The sequence below is a fragment of the Scyliorhinus torazame genome, chromosome 12 (genome assembly GCF_047496885.1).
Source record: "Scyliorhinus torazame isolate Kashiwa2021f chromosome 12, sScyTor2.1, whole genome shotgun sequence".
Taxonomy (NCBI): Eukaryota; Metazoa; Chordata; class Chondrichthyes; order Carcharhiniformes; family Scyliorhinidae; genus Scyliorhinus; species Scyliorhinus torazame.
Genome location: NC_092718.1, coordinates 184,557,363 through 184,571,803, shown reverse-complemented (window position 1 = coordinate 184,571,803; position 14,441 = coordinate 184,557,363). Strand labels below are relative to the sequence as shown.

The 14,441-nt window shown below is 45.7% G+C and overlaps 1 protein-coding gene across 1 annotated transcript in view; it reads left to right on the top strand.

The window, feature by feature from the left end:
• Positions 1–6,030: 6,030 nt before the first annotated feature.
• The window catches only part of LOC140386790 (double C2-like domain-containing protein beta), a 411,088-nt gene continuing 402,677 nt past the window's right edge, over positions 6,031–14,441 (top strand). Inside the window, exon 1 of the mRNA XM_072469489.1 lies at positions 6,031–6,608. Coding sequence (XP_072325590.1) covers positions 6,293–6,608 — 316 coding nt within the window. The 5' untranslated portion in view covers positions 6,031–6,292. The remainder of the gene's footprint in view (positions 6,609–14,441) is intronic.

Here is a 14,441-nt window from a genome sequence, read left to right as displayed (position 1 = left end):
AGTTTCAAATCCATTCCCTGCCGCACATCCTTATCCAACACACACACACTCCCGCTCTCTGAGATTAATAAATGGGCAAAGCTAAGTTTCTAACTTGTTTTTAAAAAATAAAGAATCAAGGTAACAATTATATACAATATGCTAGATATGAAACAGCAGCTGTCTTGTTTATTTTGAAATTATCATTATTAAAATAATCTTTGCCCTGAAACCTATTTAACATACAACATTTATTTTATTCCATCTTTTTTTGGCTGTTTCCTCCTTCCCTGTTCCTTTCTTGAAGGTGTTGAATCTTTGCTACTTGTTCATGTAAGGATCTATGAATGCGAGGTGCTGTTTAACTCACTAGCGCCCCCAACCAAGAGAATTAACAACTATTGAACTGGGCACTGCCCTCACGCTGCGCACTTTCAGTAGAATTTGCAGATTAGGGGGATTAAGAGCGGAGACTGATTTGCCCTTCTCTGACCCAGGGACGCTAAAATAAATAATTACTACTCACTGAGATTAATAATCTCGGGGCAGCTGGATTGAGCCTAGCATAATATTGATTTCCATGGCTCAGTTCTCACTGCCACAGCGAGCTGAGCCATTGACCAAACCACTTTAAAATGTTTAACTTGCATGGATATGCCAAATAAACAAATTTCCTTCATTCACAGTATGTATGGATATAATAATGCAAAAAAAGGGCTTTATTTTAATCATTCAAAGCACTTAGAAATAGGTGACATCCTGGTAACTCGAATGGATCTATATGTTTTCGATCTTAGCTTGTCCAACTCCCCTCCTTTACCGTCACCGGGTGAGCTTCACGGGGTGAGATGGAGCACAGTGCAAGTTGTGTTTAGCAAGAAACTTGGACATAACACCATCAAGCCTGGTGTGCGTTCTAGCCAAAAGCAATATGGCTGGAAGTGGCTGCTTGCTGAAGCAATGCACCTTCCTGGCTGCTCCTATGTGGCATCATTGATGATAACTAGGGAAAGGTTTGAAGCCCACATTGTGCCATTCTGGCAGTCAGAGCACGGACAAGTGATCAAATGCAGTAGTGGCCCTAAAATGAGTGTAGAAAGTATTTTAACTATTGAGGTGCCTCCAGTAATTGTTTTTTAAAATTGACTCTTTTAAATGCTAGCTTTTTTCCCCCAGTAAACACCAGCCTCTGACCAGGAGCAAGTAACCTGTTCCTAACTGTGTCATTGAAGCCTCTTAATACATTTCACGTGTATCACGGAAGTTCAGTGTGCATTCATGTCCAGATTTCATGACTCAAGCATCAAGCTTGCATTCAGCAACTCCCCTTGATACTCAGTTTAGATAAGGAACTCACTATTTGGGTAACCATGGGTACAGATCCACGCTGGAGCTACTCTGCAGAGGCAACATGGCAAGACCATTGCACTTCACTGCAACCCTCCAACTCCAGTGGATGTGACTTTCGTGAGGCTATTAATTTTTAGATATCATTTGTTGACACAGTTAGAATGCTTCCAAAACTTTAACTAATAATGATATTTTCTTTAACATTTTCAACAAAGTGATTGTATTGTACCTTAGGACCAAATTTCCACAGGCTCGATCGCAGCAATTACAATTACACTGGCACCTGCCAGTGCCCTCCAGGGCTGGCCACACTGTACAGTGGCCAGTACAACTGCACCTAATTAACAATGCATGGGCAGGTGCAAATAACAATAAGGGTACTCTACTGCCTTTACTCCAGGCAGCTGGAGACTTGCACCAGCACACCATGGCAGGGAAGGGGGAGATGGTTCAAAGTGCCCACTGGGCCCCTGAGCAAAAAATTACAATGCAGCCCCTTCCCTGCATGTTTAATTGATGACCTGGGTCCATCCAAAGTGGCCTTATCTGCCCATGTGCAGGCTAGCATGTCTCGCCCAATTGGCCACAACATTCTGCAGAGATATGCTTGTCCCAACTGAAGCAAAGGAGTGAGAATTCCAGTTTTGAAGAACTCTGCCTCTACCTTTGCTTCCTTGGCATAAATTGCCGTGTGAAGACAGTGCTCCTTATCAAGATGAATCAGATTTTTAAAAAAAAATCTTGAATCTTAGTGCGACCAGCAATTTCTGGACGGTTTCACCAGTTTCCCACTGGAGTTACAGCTGGAAAAGGGTGGAACCCCAAATGAATTTCAACCACCTTGTATTTTATTTGTAGAATATTGCACAAATATAAAATGTCACTGGTAAAAGTAAAGAAAAACGAATTTGTAGAATCAGAAGAATACAAAGTATCAGAACCTAGAAATTGTAGATGTTTGAGGAATTGTATTCTGATACTGTTTGTAGATGTGTGGCGTTTTTTTTCTGTTCATGTTTGTGTTTATTGCTTTGTTGATTTCTAGGTCTTACAACCTCATCACTCATTCAACAGCGCAGTAAACTCTGGCAGGCATTACCCTAGCTCAGCAACCCAACTGCAGCAGACATATTGAACTGATTTTCTGACTATTCACATTTTAAGATTAGTTTTTGCAATCATGCAATGTGTTATAAAATGATTTGGTGTCGCACATATTAAACTTGCGGATACATATTCATTGCATAATAAGAACATTTTTAAAAATGGTTACATACATTCTTTGATAATATGGCGGAAGCTTTGAGCTAATACAGAAGGGTATAGAATATACCGCACAGAAACAGGCCATTTGGCCCAACCAGTCCATGCTGATGTTTGTGTTGAACTTGACCCTCCATTCATCTATCCTCTTCGAACTCTTGGCATAATTTTCTATTCTCTTCTCCCTCAAATGCTTATCTAGCCTCTCTCTAAATGCATCTATATTATTCACTCGCAAGTCCCTGTGAGAGTGAACTCCATATGCTCACCATTTGCTTGGTGAAGATGCTCCTTCTGTATTTCCTGTTTGATCTCACGGTGACAATTTTATATTGATGGCCTCTAGTCTTGCCCTTACCTGTCAATGAATGGCTGAGCTGAATTTCTATTGGGATGCAGAGACAGGATTGGAGGCAGGCCTGTCTGCAATAGTTTTACAATACCAACTGGGATGCTACTCCACTACCACAATCCCGCCTCTGGGCTGTTTTCATCGACGCTGTATTGCGTGGGTGACAGCTACCTGCCTCCCAGCTACAGGTAGCCAATTAGGCCAATTAATGTCCCCCTAGAGGCCTCTTGTCAAAATCTGCCTGGAAGCTGTGCCTGCCGAGACCAAAGCCAGGTCAATTAATTGAGGCATCCTCCCAGCGCCTGACCAATTTAAATCACTCCTCAGCCGCGATTGACAAATGGCCACAGCTGTGGCTGCAGGTGTCTTATGGAAGGATTTACCCTCTGCCTAGCAGTTGTGGCCACTTTTTCAGATATTTCAGAGGCCTCTACCTTGAGTAGGTTCTCCAATTTACATTGCCAGTGCCCACCACTGATGCTGAGGCTGTTAATCTTTGACAGCCTGAAGATCTCCTATTGGCCCTCCAGCTTTGGGAGCCTGCTCACAGTCATTAATTGGATAGGGCTCCTGGAGGTGGTCACTTAATTGGTCGCCACCTTCATAATTGTCCTTTGGGTTCCGCTGCTGTCAAATAGCCCACTGTTTCTATGTAAGACCATAATATGTAGGAGCAGAAGTAGGCCATTTGACCCATCGAGTCTGCTCCAACATTCATTGAGATCATGATTGATTTGATATGATAATCCTTAACTCCACTTTTCCGCCTTGAACATACTTAACAAATCACTTTTTGAGACAAATAATTCCACAAAATCACTACACTTGGAGAGAAGAAATTTCTTCTCATCTCTTGTTTTAAATGGTCAACCACTTACTCTGAGATTATGCCCTCTGCTCTTAGACTCTCCCAGGAAAGGAAACAACCTCTCAGCATCTAGCCTATTAAGCTCCCCTGTCATGTCTCAATAGGTCGCCTCTCATTCTTCTGAACTCCAGTGACTACAGGCCCAACCTTCTCAACGTCCCCTCAAATGAAAATCCCTCCATACCCGTGATCAACCTATTGAACCTTCTCTGGAAGGCCTCCAATGGCAAGATATTGCCCCTTAGATAAGGGGACCTAACCTGTTCAGGAGATTCCAGGTGTCATCTAACTAGTGTCTTCTATTGTTTTAGCAAGAGCTGGGGGCTGGTTTAGCACAGGGCTAAATTGCTGGCTTTGAAAGCAGACCAGGTCAGGCCAGCAGCATGGTTCAATTCCTGTACTAGCCTCCCTGAACAGGTGCCAGAATGTGGCGACTAGGGGCTTTTCACAGTAACTTCCTTGAAGCCTATTTGTGACAATAGGCAAATATCATCATCATCAAGACTCCCCCTATTTTTATAATAATAATCGCTTATTGTCACAAGTTACTGTGGAAAGCCCTTAGTTGCCACATTCTGGTGCCTGCTCGGGGAGGTAGGTACGGGAATTGAACCCGCGCTGTTGGCCTTGTTCTGCATTACAAGGCAGCTGTTTAGCCCACTGTGCTGAACCAGCCCCTCCCTTTGAATGTCAAGTCATCTTATACCTGAAGGAACTCAGCCCTCTGCCTTCTCTTTCCAAGAGAAAGGAGACCCAGCCTGTTCATCCTTTCCTGATTGGCAAACCTTGCAGTTCTGGTATAATTCTTATGAATCATTTTTGAACATTCTTCAATGCCTCTGATCTATTTTATGACCAGAACTGTACAGAGGTCTTTGAGACAGCGAGGTTTGAAGATATATAGGAAATAATAGATGGCAATAAATATATTGCAAGAATGTCAACACCTGCATCAGTGAGCGACAAGTGGTGACAGAACATTGCTGAACTGTTTGAATATATTAAAGTTTTGAATTTACTCTCGTTTCTGATCGAAACAAGCTCCTCCCATTTTTCTCCAGTCAATGTTTCTGTCTCAGTTCAAGACTTTCCTTAATGCTGTCTGTATTCTCTCTGCTGCCTATACCCATTACCACCATACCTGCCAAGATATGACTGCATCGTGTGGAAATGTGCAGAAAGCTTTTGCAGAGAAATAATAGATTGCATTGTGTCCAGTTGTACCAACTGCTGTGGATATTAATCTATGAAGTAGTGAGTGATTACAAGAAAAAACATCTAATTGAGGGATTCAGCTGGCATTATAAATTACCAAAGTGAATGTCAAGCTGTGTATTTGCAGTTGAACTTAATGGTTGGATTATTTCTTTTGTAAAGCATGTCCATTTTTCATAAATGATGCTTGCCGTTCTTTGGGTCCTTTTACTAGATTGCATTTGGTGGGTGTTCTAATTGATGACTAGAACATATTACACAGCTGATGTATTTGGTAACATAATGCAGGATTAGAAGTATAATGCAATTTACCATAAGTGAATCTGCATGAAACTGTAGGATACATTATGTTAATAATTAATATGGATTTTTTCCAATTAAGCTTTTAGAATTAACCCTAGAAATTTACACACATGTATTTCTTCATCTCCTGCATGATGGTAATATCTGAAATTTAAAGCTGTTTTGAAGAATAAGACCTTCAATAGTTAAACATATGATCCCATATGCTGCTGCATTCCTTCTGCCTTCCTCGTGTTCGTTATTTCAAAACATATTTGTCTTGTTTACAATATGTTGCTTTTAACATGCCATTCAGTTTGTACTGCTGTCCCCTCTATTTATCACAACTGGCACCCTTCCTTCTCTCCTTATATTTCTTCACATCGTCTGATAGGAAAGACCACGAGTTTAATCCTGATTTACAGACCTGTGTGAAGTGCCTCAGTTTGGCTGAAGCTATAATCTGTAGTCAGGTCATTCAACGCAATCCAAGGTGGCAGTAAATGGAACGATATTTCATTTAGGTGATGACTTTCAGTATTTGGAGGATTTATTGGAGTCCAATTCCTCCTCCAGACAGACTCTTGTCTTTCTCTCTCTTCACGCTCACACCTGATTTTGTCTTCATTCCAGTGCTTCCTGTTTACTGCTTGGTTGCTAACCACTGACATCATAGTCTCCACCTCTCCCAATCAATCTCTCAAACACAGCGAGAGAGAGAGACACACACTCTCACACACGCACACATTCATAGGCTGAGCAGCAGTGTTAGAAAGATAAGGAGTGTCTGTGACAGTGAGGCAGCATGCACAGGGTTTCTACAACTCAAAGTACATGAGCATCCTAGTTTAACGCTGGAGATTGAGTTCTGCTGTGTGTGAGAGATAGGCTTCTTACTCCCGGAGCTCTTTGCCCAGTTCAGGATTCACGGTGGCTTTTATTTCTTCCCTTTGCTGTCTGCTGTGTTAAAAAGGGTTGCATGCATGACAGTCCGAAAAGGAGAAAAAATGGCCATAAGCATTCAGGAGCATATGGCTATTGATGTCTGTCCAGGTCCTATTAAACCTATTAAACAAATCTCTGATTACTTCCCTCGTTTTCCTCGTGGTCTTCCTGCAGCTGTGAGCCGCAACAACTCTGTGCATTCCACTGTCAGCCAGCCCTCCGTCACCCACTCAGAGGCTCCAAAGGATGAGGACGATGTGGACAAATTATTTGGAGCGTATGGAGCTGCTTCTGCGGCACCTACCAAACATGAAGAGGAGACCGAGGCTGAAGGCTACGAATCTGATGACTCCAGTAAGTCCGTTACTTCATAACTTAACTAATTGTTGTATTTGTGGCGGCATGCTATTGCTGTAAACCATTCATGGTTTTTTTTTGTGAGCTTAAAATATAAGTGTACAACAAAACTATAGTTTGGGCATTTCAGCGGATTCCAAATCAGACTTTTAACCCTTCAAATGCTGCTGTGGCATTTCAAGCAACAGTAGAAATTCCAGTTAAAGGAGGTTGGAATGCAAAGTGTTAAAGTGAAACTTCATTTGATTGATGAAGCCATCTACCATTAGCCACCCCTTTCTCGAGTCCCATTGATTCCTCCTTAAATTAGCATGGATCAGAAAACTATCTCGACACACAACCAATAGGTCTTTGGTCCGTCAAAATGGAAATCATTTTGCACTTTTGGTTTTCATCTGAGGTCACGGAAGAGTGAGTTACATTTTAATGAACCTGACCTTGAATGGTTAACCAGTGAATAGTTGCAAGTCAAGGTGCCATCTATTTTTCACCGTAGACTGCTGACTTTTCAGAATTTGACTGTTGCAGAACATTAGGGTTTCTCGCTCTTCAATCCTAAACTTCAGAAAATGCAAGAATATGATTTTAACATGGGGTTATTTATTTAAATATGAGTGGTGTGTTTAATTCTTTAAATCCCAGCCCCATTAATTTCAGAACGGACAGGCTTTCAAACAGATTTATAGAAATGTACTTGAAATGACAGTGCAGCACAAAAAAAGCTCTTCAAATTATTCTGGAAAGCTGCAGGTATATTTTAAAAGTTGCACATAATATGGATTTGGCTATTTGCGACAGGTCAAAATGTAGTCCAGTATTGTGAAAACGGTAGTAAATTGAAGATCCTCATCAGCATGATGTTTTCCAGCTCTGGGATACGGTCAGCTATATAGCTATAATATTTTGAGTCCAATACATTCTGTAATATTAAATGCTGCAAGATAAAAATGTAACTATTTGCTGCTAAAACTCAATGATCTAATGGCATTCCCAATACTGATATGTAACAGGTGATTTGAAAATATATTTTTGAAAAAAACACCGCACCCAATTTTATTTAATTTTGTGTTTTTGGACATGATGTCCTCAGTCTGATTATTTCAAATGTATTATTCACCTCTCTACAATGAGCCACACAGACAACCTAGGATACACTAAGAAAGCCTTATCCAGCCAGTTCCCACCAGGTACTTGATATGTTGGGCACAACATATATGAGCAGATTCTGCAGAGCCATCTGTAATCCTAATGAGAAAAGGGGCAGAAATCTCCAAGAATCCTTTTTAATAAGTCTTGATGAGTTAACTGTCCAACTGATATTGATTCCAAACAACATTATTGAAAATTTAAAATGGTGATGCTTCTGCATTAACAATCAGTATCCAACTTGAGCAAGTGAGGTTGTAAATAGCAGACAGATTTATACAACTAGTCCTGGATTGGGTGATTAATACTGTATTAAGGTTGGCGTCCCTCTAAAAGATATGAAACCATTTTCCAATCAAGCAATCCAGCTCTGAATGAGTTACAGACTGGGAAAGACCCAAGTTCCATTTAAAATTTAATAGGAATGCTGGAAATTTATCTTCAACTGCGATTTCAGTGAGCTCGGATCAATTCTGGTTGAATGAAAGCTTGCAGTTTTGTAGCAACTTCAATGCAATAAAAAAGTCTCGGGGCATTACACAGCAATAGAAGTCAGCAGACATCAAGAGGAGATAGGAGAAGGGTCAGCAATGGGGACCAAAGGCAGAATCAAAGAGATTGATTTTGGGGATGCTTTTAAAGATGGCGACAAGAGGTAGAAAGGGCAGGCTTTGGACAGAGTCAGCATGAATTTATGAAGGGGAAATCATGCTTGACAAATCCATTGGAATTCTTCGAGGACGTAACTAGTAGAGTTGGCGAGGGGGAGCCAATGTGTGGTATATTTGGACTTTCAGTAGCTTTTTGACAAAGTCCTACATAAGAACGTAGTATGTAAAATTAAAGCGCTTGGGATTAGGGGTAGTGTATTGAGATGGATGGAAAACTGGTTGGCTGACAGGAAACAAAGTATGAATTAACCTCGTACACCAGTCACTGAAGGAAGCATGCAGGTGCAGCAGGCAGTAAAGAAGGCAAATGGTATATTGGTTTTCATAGCGAGAGGATTCGAGTACAGGAGCAGGGATGTCTTCCTGCAATTATGCAGGGCCTTGGTGAGACCACACCTGGAATATTGTGTGCAATTTTGGTCTCCTTATCTGAGGAAGGATGTTCTTGCTCTAGAGGGAGTGCAGCGAGGGTTTACCAGACTGATTCCAGGTATGGCAGGACTGACATATGAAGATTGAATCAGTTAGGATTGTATTCGGTGGAGTTCAGAAAAATGAGGGGGGATCTCATAGAAATCTATAAAATTCTTTTTTGAAAAAAAAATATATTTATTAAAGTTTTTTACCAACACAATTTTCTCCCCTTACAAACAATAACCCCCCCCCCCCCCCCCCCCCCCGTAACAAAATAACACGAAAACGCACTGAGCAAGATATATACATGGCAAAATGGTATATTTACATAGCTTTATACACTGGCTCTCTCCCGCACGTGTCAGTTTCCCCCACCCTTCATGTTGTCTCCTGCTCCTCCATCCCCCCAAGCAATCCCCCTGCGTTCCAGGAACCCTCTCCTTACCCTCGGGATCTTATTCGGCCACACAAACCCCATAATACTCCTACCTACTCTCTTGAAAAAGCCCTTGGTGATCACGATGGGAAGGCACTGAAACACAAACAAAAACCTCGGAAGGACCACCGTTTTGACCGACTGCACTCTACCCGCCAGCGAGAGCGTTAACATGTCCCACCTTTTTGAAGTCCTCCTCCATTTGGTCCACCAACCTCGTCAGATTCAGTTTATGTAGGGCCCCCCAACTCCTGGCTATCTGGATCCCTAGATACCGAAAACTTCCCACCGCCCTCCTCAGCGGTAGGTCCCCTATCCCTCTTTCTTGGTTCCCTGCCTGTAATACAAAGAGCTCACTCTTCCCTACATTGAGCTTATAGCCCGAGAACTCCCCAAACTCCCTAAGAGTCTGCATGACCTCCACCATCCCTTCCATTGGGTCCGCCACGTACAGCAACAGGTCATCCGCGTATAGCGACACCCGATGCTCTTCTCCCCCTCGGCCCACCCCCCTCCATTTATTAGACTCCCTCAGTGATATGGCCAAGGGTTCGATCGCCAATGCAAACAACAGGGGGGACAGGGGGCACCGGGGCTCTGTAAAGGAGCTTAACCCAGCTGATAAACCCTCCCCCGAACCCAAACCTACGCAACACCTCCCAGAGGTACTCCCACTCTACTCGGTCAAAGGCCTTTTCCGCGTCCATAGCTGCCCCTATCTCCGCCTCTCCCTCCTCCATTGGCATCATTATCACGCTTAAGAGCCACCGCACATTAGCGTTTAATTGCCTGCCCTTTACGAATCCCATCTAGTCCTCATGGATCACCCCCGGGACACAATCCTCAATCCTCGTGGCCAGCACTTTTGCCAATAACTTAGCGTCCACATTGAGGAGCGAGATCGGCCTGTACGATCCACATTGCAGTGGGTCCTTGTCTCGCTTTAGAATCAAGGAAATTGTCGCCTCCGACGTTGTCGGGGGCAGGGTCCCCTCCCCTCTTGCCTCGTTAAAGGTCCTCACTAGTAGCGGGACCAGCAGATCTATGTACTTTCTGTAGAACTCCACTGGGAACCCGTCCGGCCCCGGGGCCTTCCCCGCCTGCATACTCCCCAAACCCTTGCTCAGCTCCTCCAACTCGATTGGTGCCCCCAAACCAGCCACCTCTTGCTCCTCCACCCTCGGGAACCTCAGTTGGTCGGAATCGGCTCATCCCCTCTCCCCCCCCCCACTGGGGGCTGGGATCTGTACAGCTCTTCATAGAAGGCCTTGAATACCTTGTTTATTTTCGTTACACTCCGAACCGTGGCTCCCCTTCCATCTTTGACTCCCCCATTTCCCTCACTTCCATCCTCTTACGGAGCTGGTGTGCCAGCATCCGACTAGCCTTTTCCCTGTACTCGTAGGTCGCCCCTGCGCCTTCCTCCACTGTGCCTCCGCCTTCCCCGTGGTCAACAGGTCAAACTCCGTCTGGAGCCGTCGCCTTTCCCCAAATAATCTTTCCTCCGGGGCCTCTGCGTATCTCCTGTCCACTCCCAAAATCTCCCCCACTAACCTCTCCCTTTCTATGCCCTCTGTCCTCTCCCTATGAGCCCTGATGGAGATTAGCTCGCCCCTGATCACCGCCTTCAACGCCTCCCCTCGCACCGCCCCGTTGTTGTTGGCCTCCAAGTACCTTTCGATACACCCCCTCACCTTCCCACACACCACCTCATCTGCCAACAGTCCCACATCCAGCCGCCAGAGCTGACGTTGGTCCCTCTCCTCTCCCAGCCCCATTTCCACCTATTGCGGGGCGTGGTCCGAAACGGCTATGGCCGAATACTCCGTCCCCTCCACCCTCGGGATGAGCGCCCTGCCCAGAACAAAGAAGTCTATCCGGGTGTAGGCTTGTGCAGGTGGGAGAAGAAAGAAAATTCCCTGGCCTGCGGTCTTGCAAACCTCCATGGGTCCACCCCCCCATCTGATCCATAAACCCCCTAAGCACCTTGGCCGCTGCTGGCCTCTTTCCCGCCCTTGATCTGGAGCGGTCCAGCACTGTATTGATGTCCCCATCCATTATCAAGCCTCCTACCTCCAGGTCTGGAATGCGCCCCAACATGCGCTTCATGAATCCAGCATCATCCCAGTTCGGGGCGTATACATTTACCAACACCACCCACGACCCTTGCAGCCTACCACTCATCATCACATATCTCCCTCCATTATCCGCTACGATAGTCTTGGCCTCAAATGACACATGCTTTCCCACCAAAATTGCAACCCCTCTATTTTTTGCGTCCAATCCCGAGTGAAATACCTGTCCTACCCATCCCCTTCTTAACCTGACCTGGTCCGCCACCTTCAGGTGTGTCTCTTGGAGCATAGCCACGTCTGCCTTCAGTCCCTTCAAGTGCGCGAACACTCGAGCCCTCTTCACCGGCCCATTCAGGCCCCTCACGTTCCACGTTATCAGCCGGATTGGAGGGGCTCTCACCATCTCACCACCACCCCCCCCACCCCCCACCCCCATAAACCCCCTCTCTCTGTCCGTAAACCGGTGAAATCTCACCACCATCGCCCTTGGCGGCTCAGTTGCCTTGGGCTTCCTCGCCAGCACCCGGTGCGCCCCGTACAGCTCCAGTACCCTCGAAGGGGCCTCTGCGCCCATTATCGCCCCTATCATCATGTCCGCGTATGCCGCGGCATCAGCCCCCTCCACTCCTTCTGGGAGACCCAGGATCCTCAGATTATTTCTCCTCGACCTGTTCTCCAGTTCGTCGAGTCTTCCCGCCCACGTCTTGTGTAGCGTCTCGTGCCGCTCCACTCTCACCGCCAGGCCCAAGAGCTCGTCCTCATTCTCACTCACTCTTTTCTGGACCTCCTGGATCTTCATCTCGTGGGCCTTCTGGGTTATCCCTAGTCCTTCAATTACCACCAGCATTAGCGCCAGCATCTCCTTACGCAGCTCCTCGAAGCAATGCTTGATGAATTCTTGCATCTCCTCTTTGTCCCCGGCCGCCGCCATTTTGTTTATTTCCCCTCGTTTCTCCCGCTTGCCGTTGCACTTCGGGTCCGGTCCATAAAAGTCGGTAGGGGACCCCTCTCTCCTCTTCCCCACGGCTTGTCTGTAAAAGAAATTCCATTGGGGCTCCTCTAGCGAGCCCGAAAGTCCGTAATCGCGGGAGCTGCCGAATCGTGCGGCTTAACTCCGCATAGCCGCAACCGGAAGTCAATCTATAAAATTCTAACCGCACTGGACAGGGTAGATGCAAGAAGGATGTTCCTGATGGTGGGTATGTCCAGAACCAGGGGTCACAGTCTGAGGATACAGGGTAGACCATTTAAGACACAGTTAAGGAGCAATTTCTTCATCCAGAGAGTGGTGAGCCTGTGGAATTCATTACCACAGGAAGTAGTTGAGGCCAAAACATTGTATGTTTTCAAGAAGCAGTTAGATATTGCACTTAGGGTGAAGGGGATAAAAGGATACGGGGGAAAGCGGGATTAGGCTATTTAGTTGGATGATCAGCCATGATCATAATGAATGGTGGAGCAGGTTCGAAGGGCCGAATGGCCTCTTCCGGCTCCTGTTTTCTGCGTTTCTTTGCGTCCAGAGCAATCATTCCAGAATGGTGTGGAGATTCCAGAATGGGGCAAGGCAGCTACAGGTGTGCTGCTGAAGGTGGGTATGGTGAAGGCTGGAGGAGTTTAAAGAGGTATTAAGGAGCAAGGCCATAGCAGGGATGGGGGGCTGGCAGTGGGGAGATCTTTCAAATGGGAGGTGGATTTTGATTTTGATGGATCCAGCAAGTTTGACAAATCCAGTGGTAATCAGGGAGCAGGACCTTGTACAAGTGTGGGCAGGTAGGTTTTGTGTGAGTTGAAGTTTGTGAAGGGTGGAATTTGGGGCATCACACAGGATTAAGATGGGGGAGAGATGAGTATTGTTGTGGACAGAGAAATTAAGGGATCATTGTAGTGCTATAGCGAGTTTCAGCTGAAGGACCAGCTAAAGAGGAACCCAGAAGCTAAGTTTTTTAAAATGTATATTCTGGAGGAGCAGGAATTCTTCAGACAAAAAACTTGGGGCGCTCCCTGCCCCCCTTCCTTCCTCACTTTCCCCACAACCCAACCCAAAATTCGGGGACCAGCCGGTCGGTCTGTCCAATACTGTGCCTCAGCACAATCGTTTTCCAGTCTCTTACTGGCACTTGGGCAGCTGGTCGGAATGCCTGAGAACTATTTTATGAGGGAAAATCAGAGATTTTGGGCAGGCTTCTCTGATTGCGAGACTATGCCGGAACTGAATCGCACTCGATTTGCGCTCACGCTGGAAGCGCAAATCAGGAAGTGAGTCTCAAATTTATGCACGGCAAGGATTGCGAGGGATTTCCTAGAGAACCCCACTAATGGGCTGCCATTTTGAGCAGGTGGCCCGATAGCGAGGTCCAGCTGCCGTGCCCCCCCCCCCCCCCCCCCACCCAATCATGTAATTCAGCCCCCCTCCTGGGACTTTCTGGGTCACCCCCTCCCCCTTACAGTACGAGGATGACCCAATCCCCACCAGAGACCCACTAATTAAAGAGCCCCCCCCACCAGAAACCCCCTACAGGAGAGATCCCTTTCTGAAAGCTGGAGAGCAGTGCAGACAGAGGTCGTGAAGAAATATCATTGCTTTAAAACTCATCAAATACACCTGCTGGCTCTGGCAGAGGAAGCAGCACCTGTGAATTCCTGGAAAGTGAAAAACAGTCAGTTGGGTTTTAACCCCCTCACACCTTTGATCTGCAAGCCTTTTATTAATTTCTCTGTGAAATTGCTTTTCCTAGGGTGTGATTGATAGCTTCCACACACCCAGCTCTCTGTATTGTTTCATTCCTCTCCCTTCACTCTTGAGTGGCTTTGAAGTTGTCAGCATGTCAAACTAATCACAATGTTTATAAACATATAACTATGATTGACAGCTCCTGGACCACATCAAAGACAGTTAAGCGCTTTCTGTTCGTTTCTCAGCCACACAAAGATCCCATTTTCTGCCCGACACTGGAATCTTCGCCACCCACTGCCAGTGGAGTTCCCGACGTGGCGGAGAATCCAGTATATGTCAATGACCATTGGTGGTTAATAACATTATGGATGAAATTTTCTGGTCCCATTGTGGAGGGAGGGCAGGGCCAAAAGT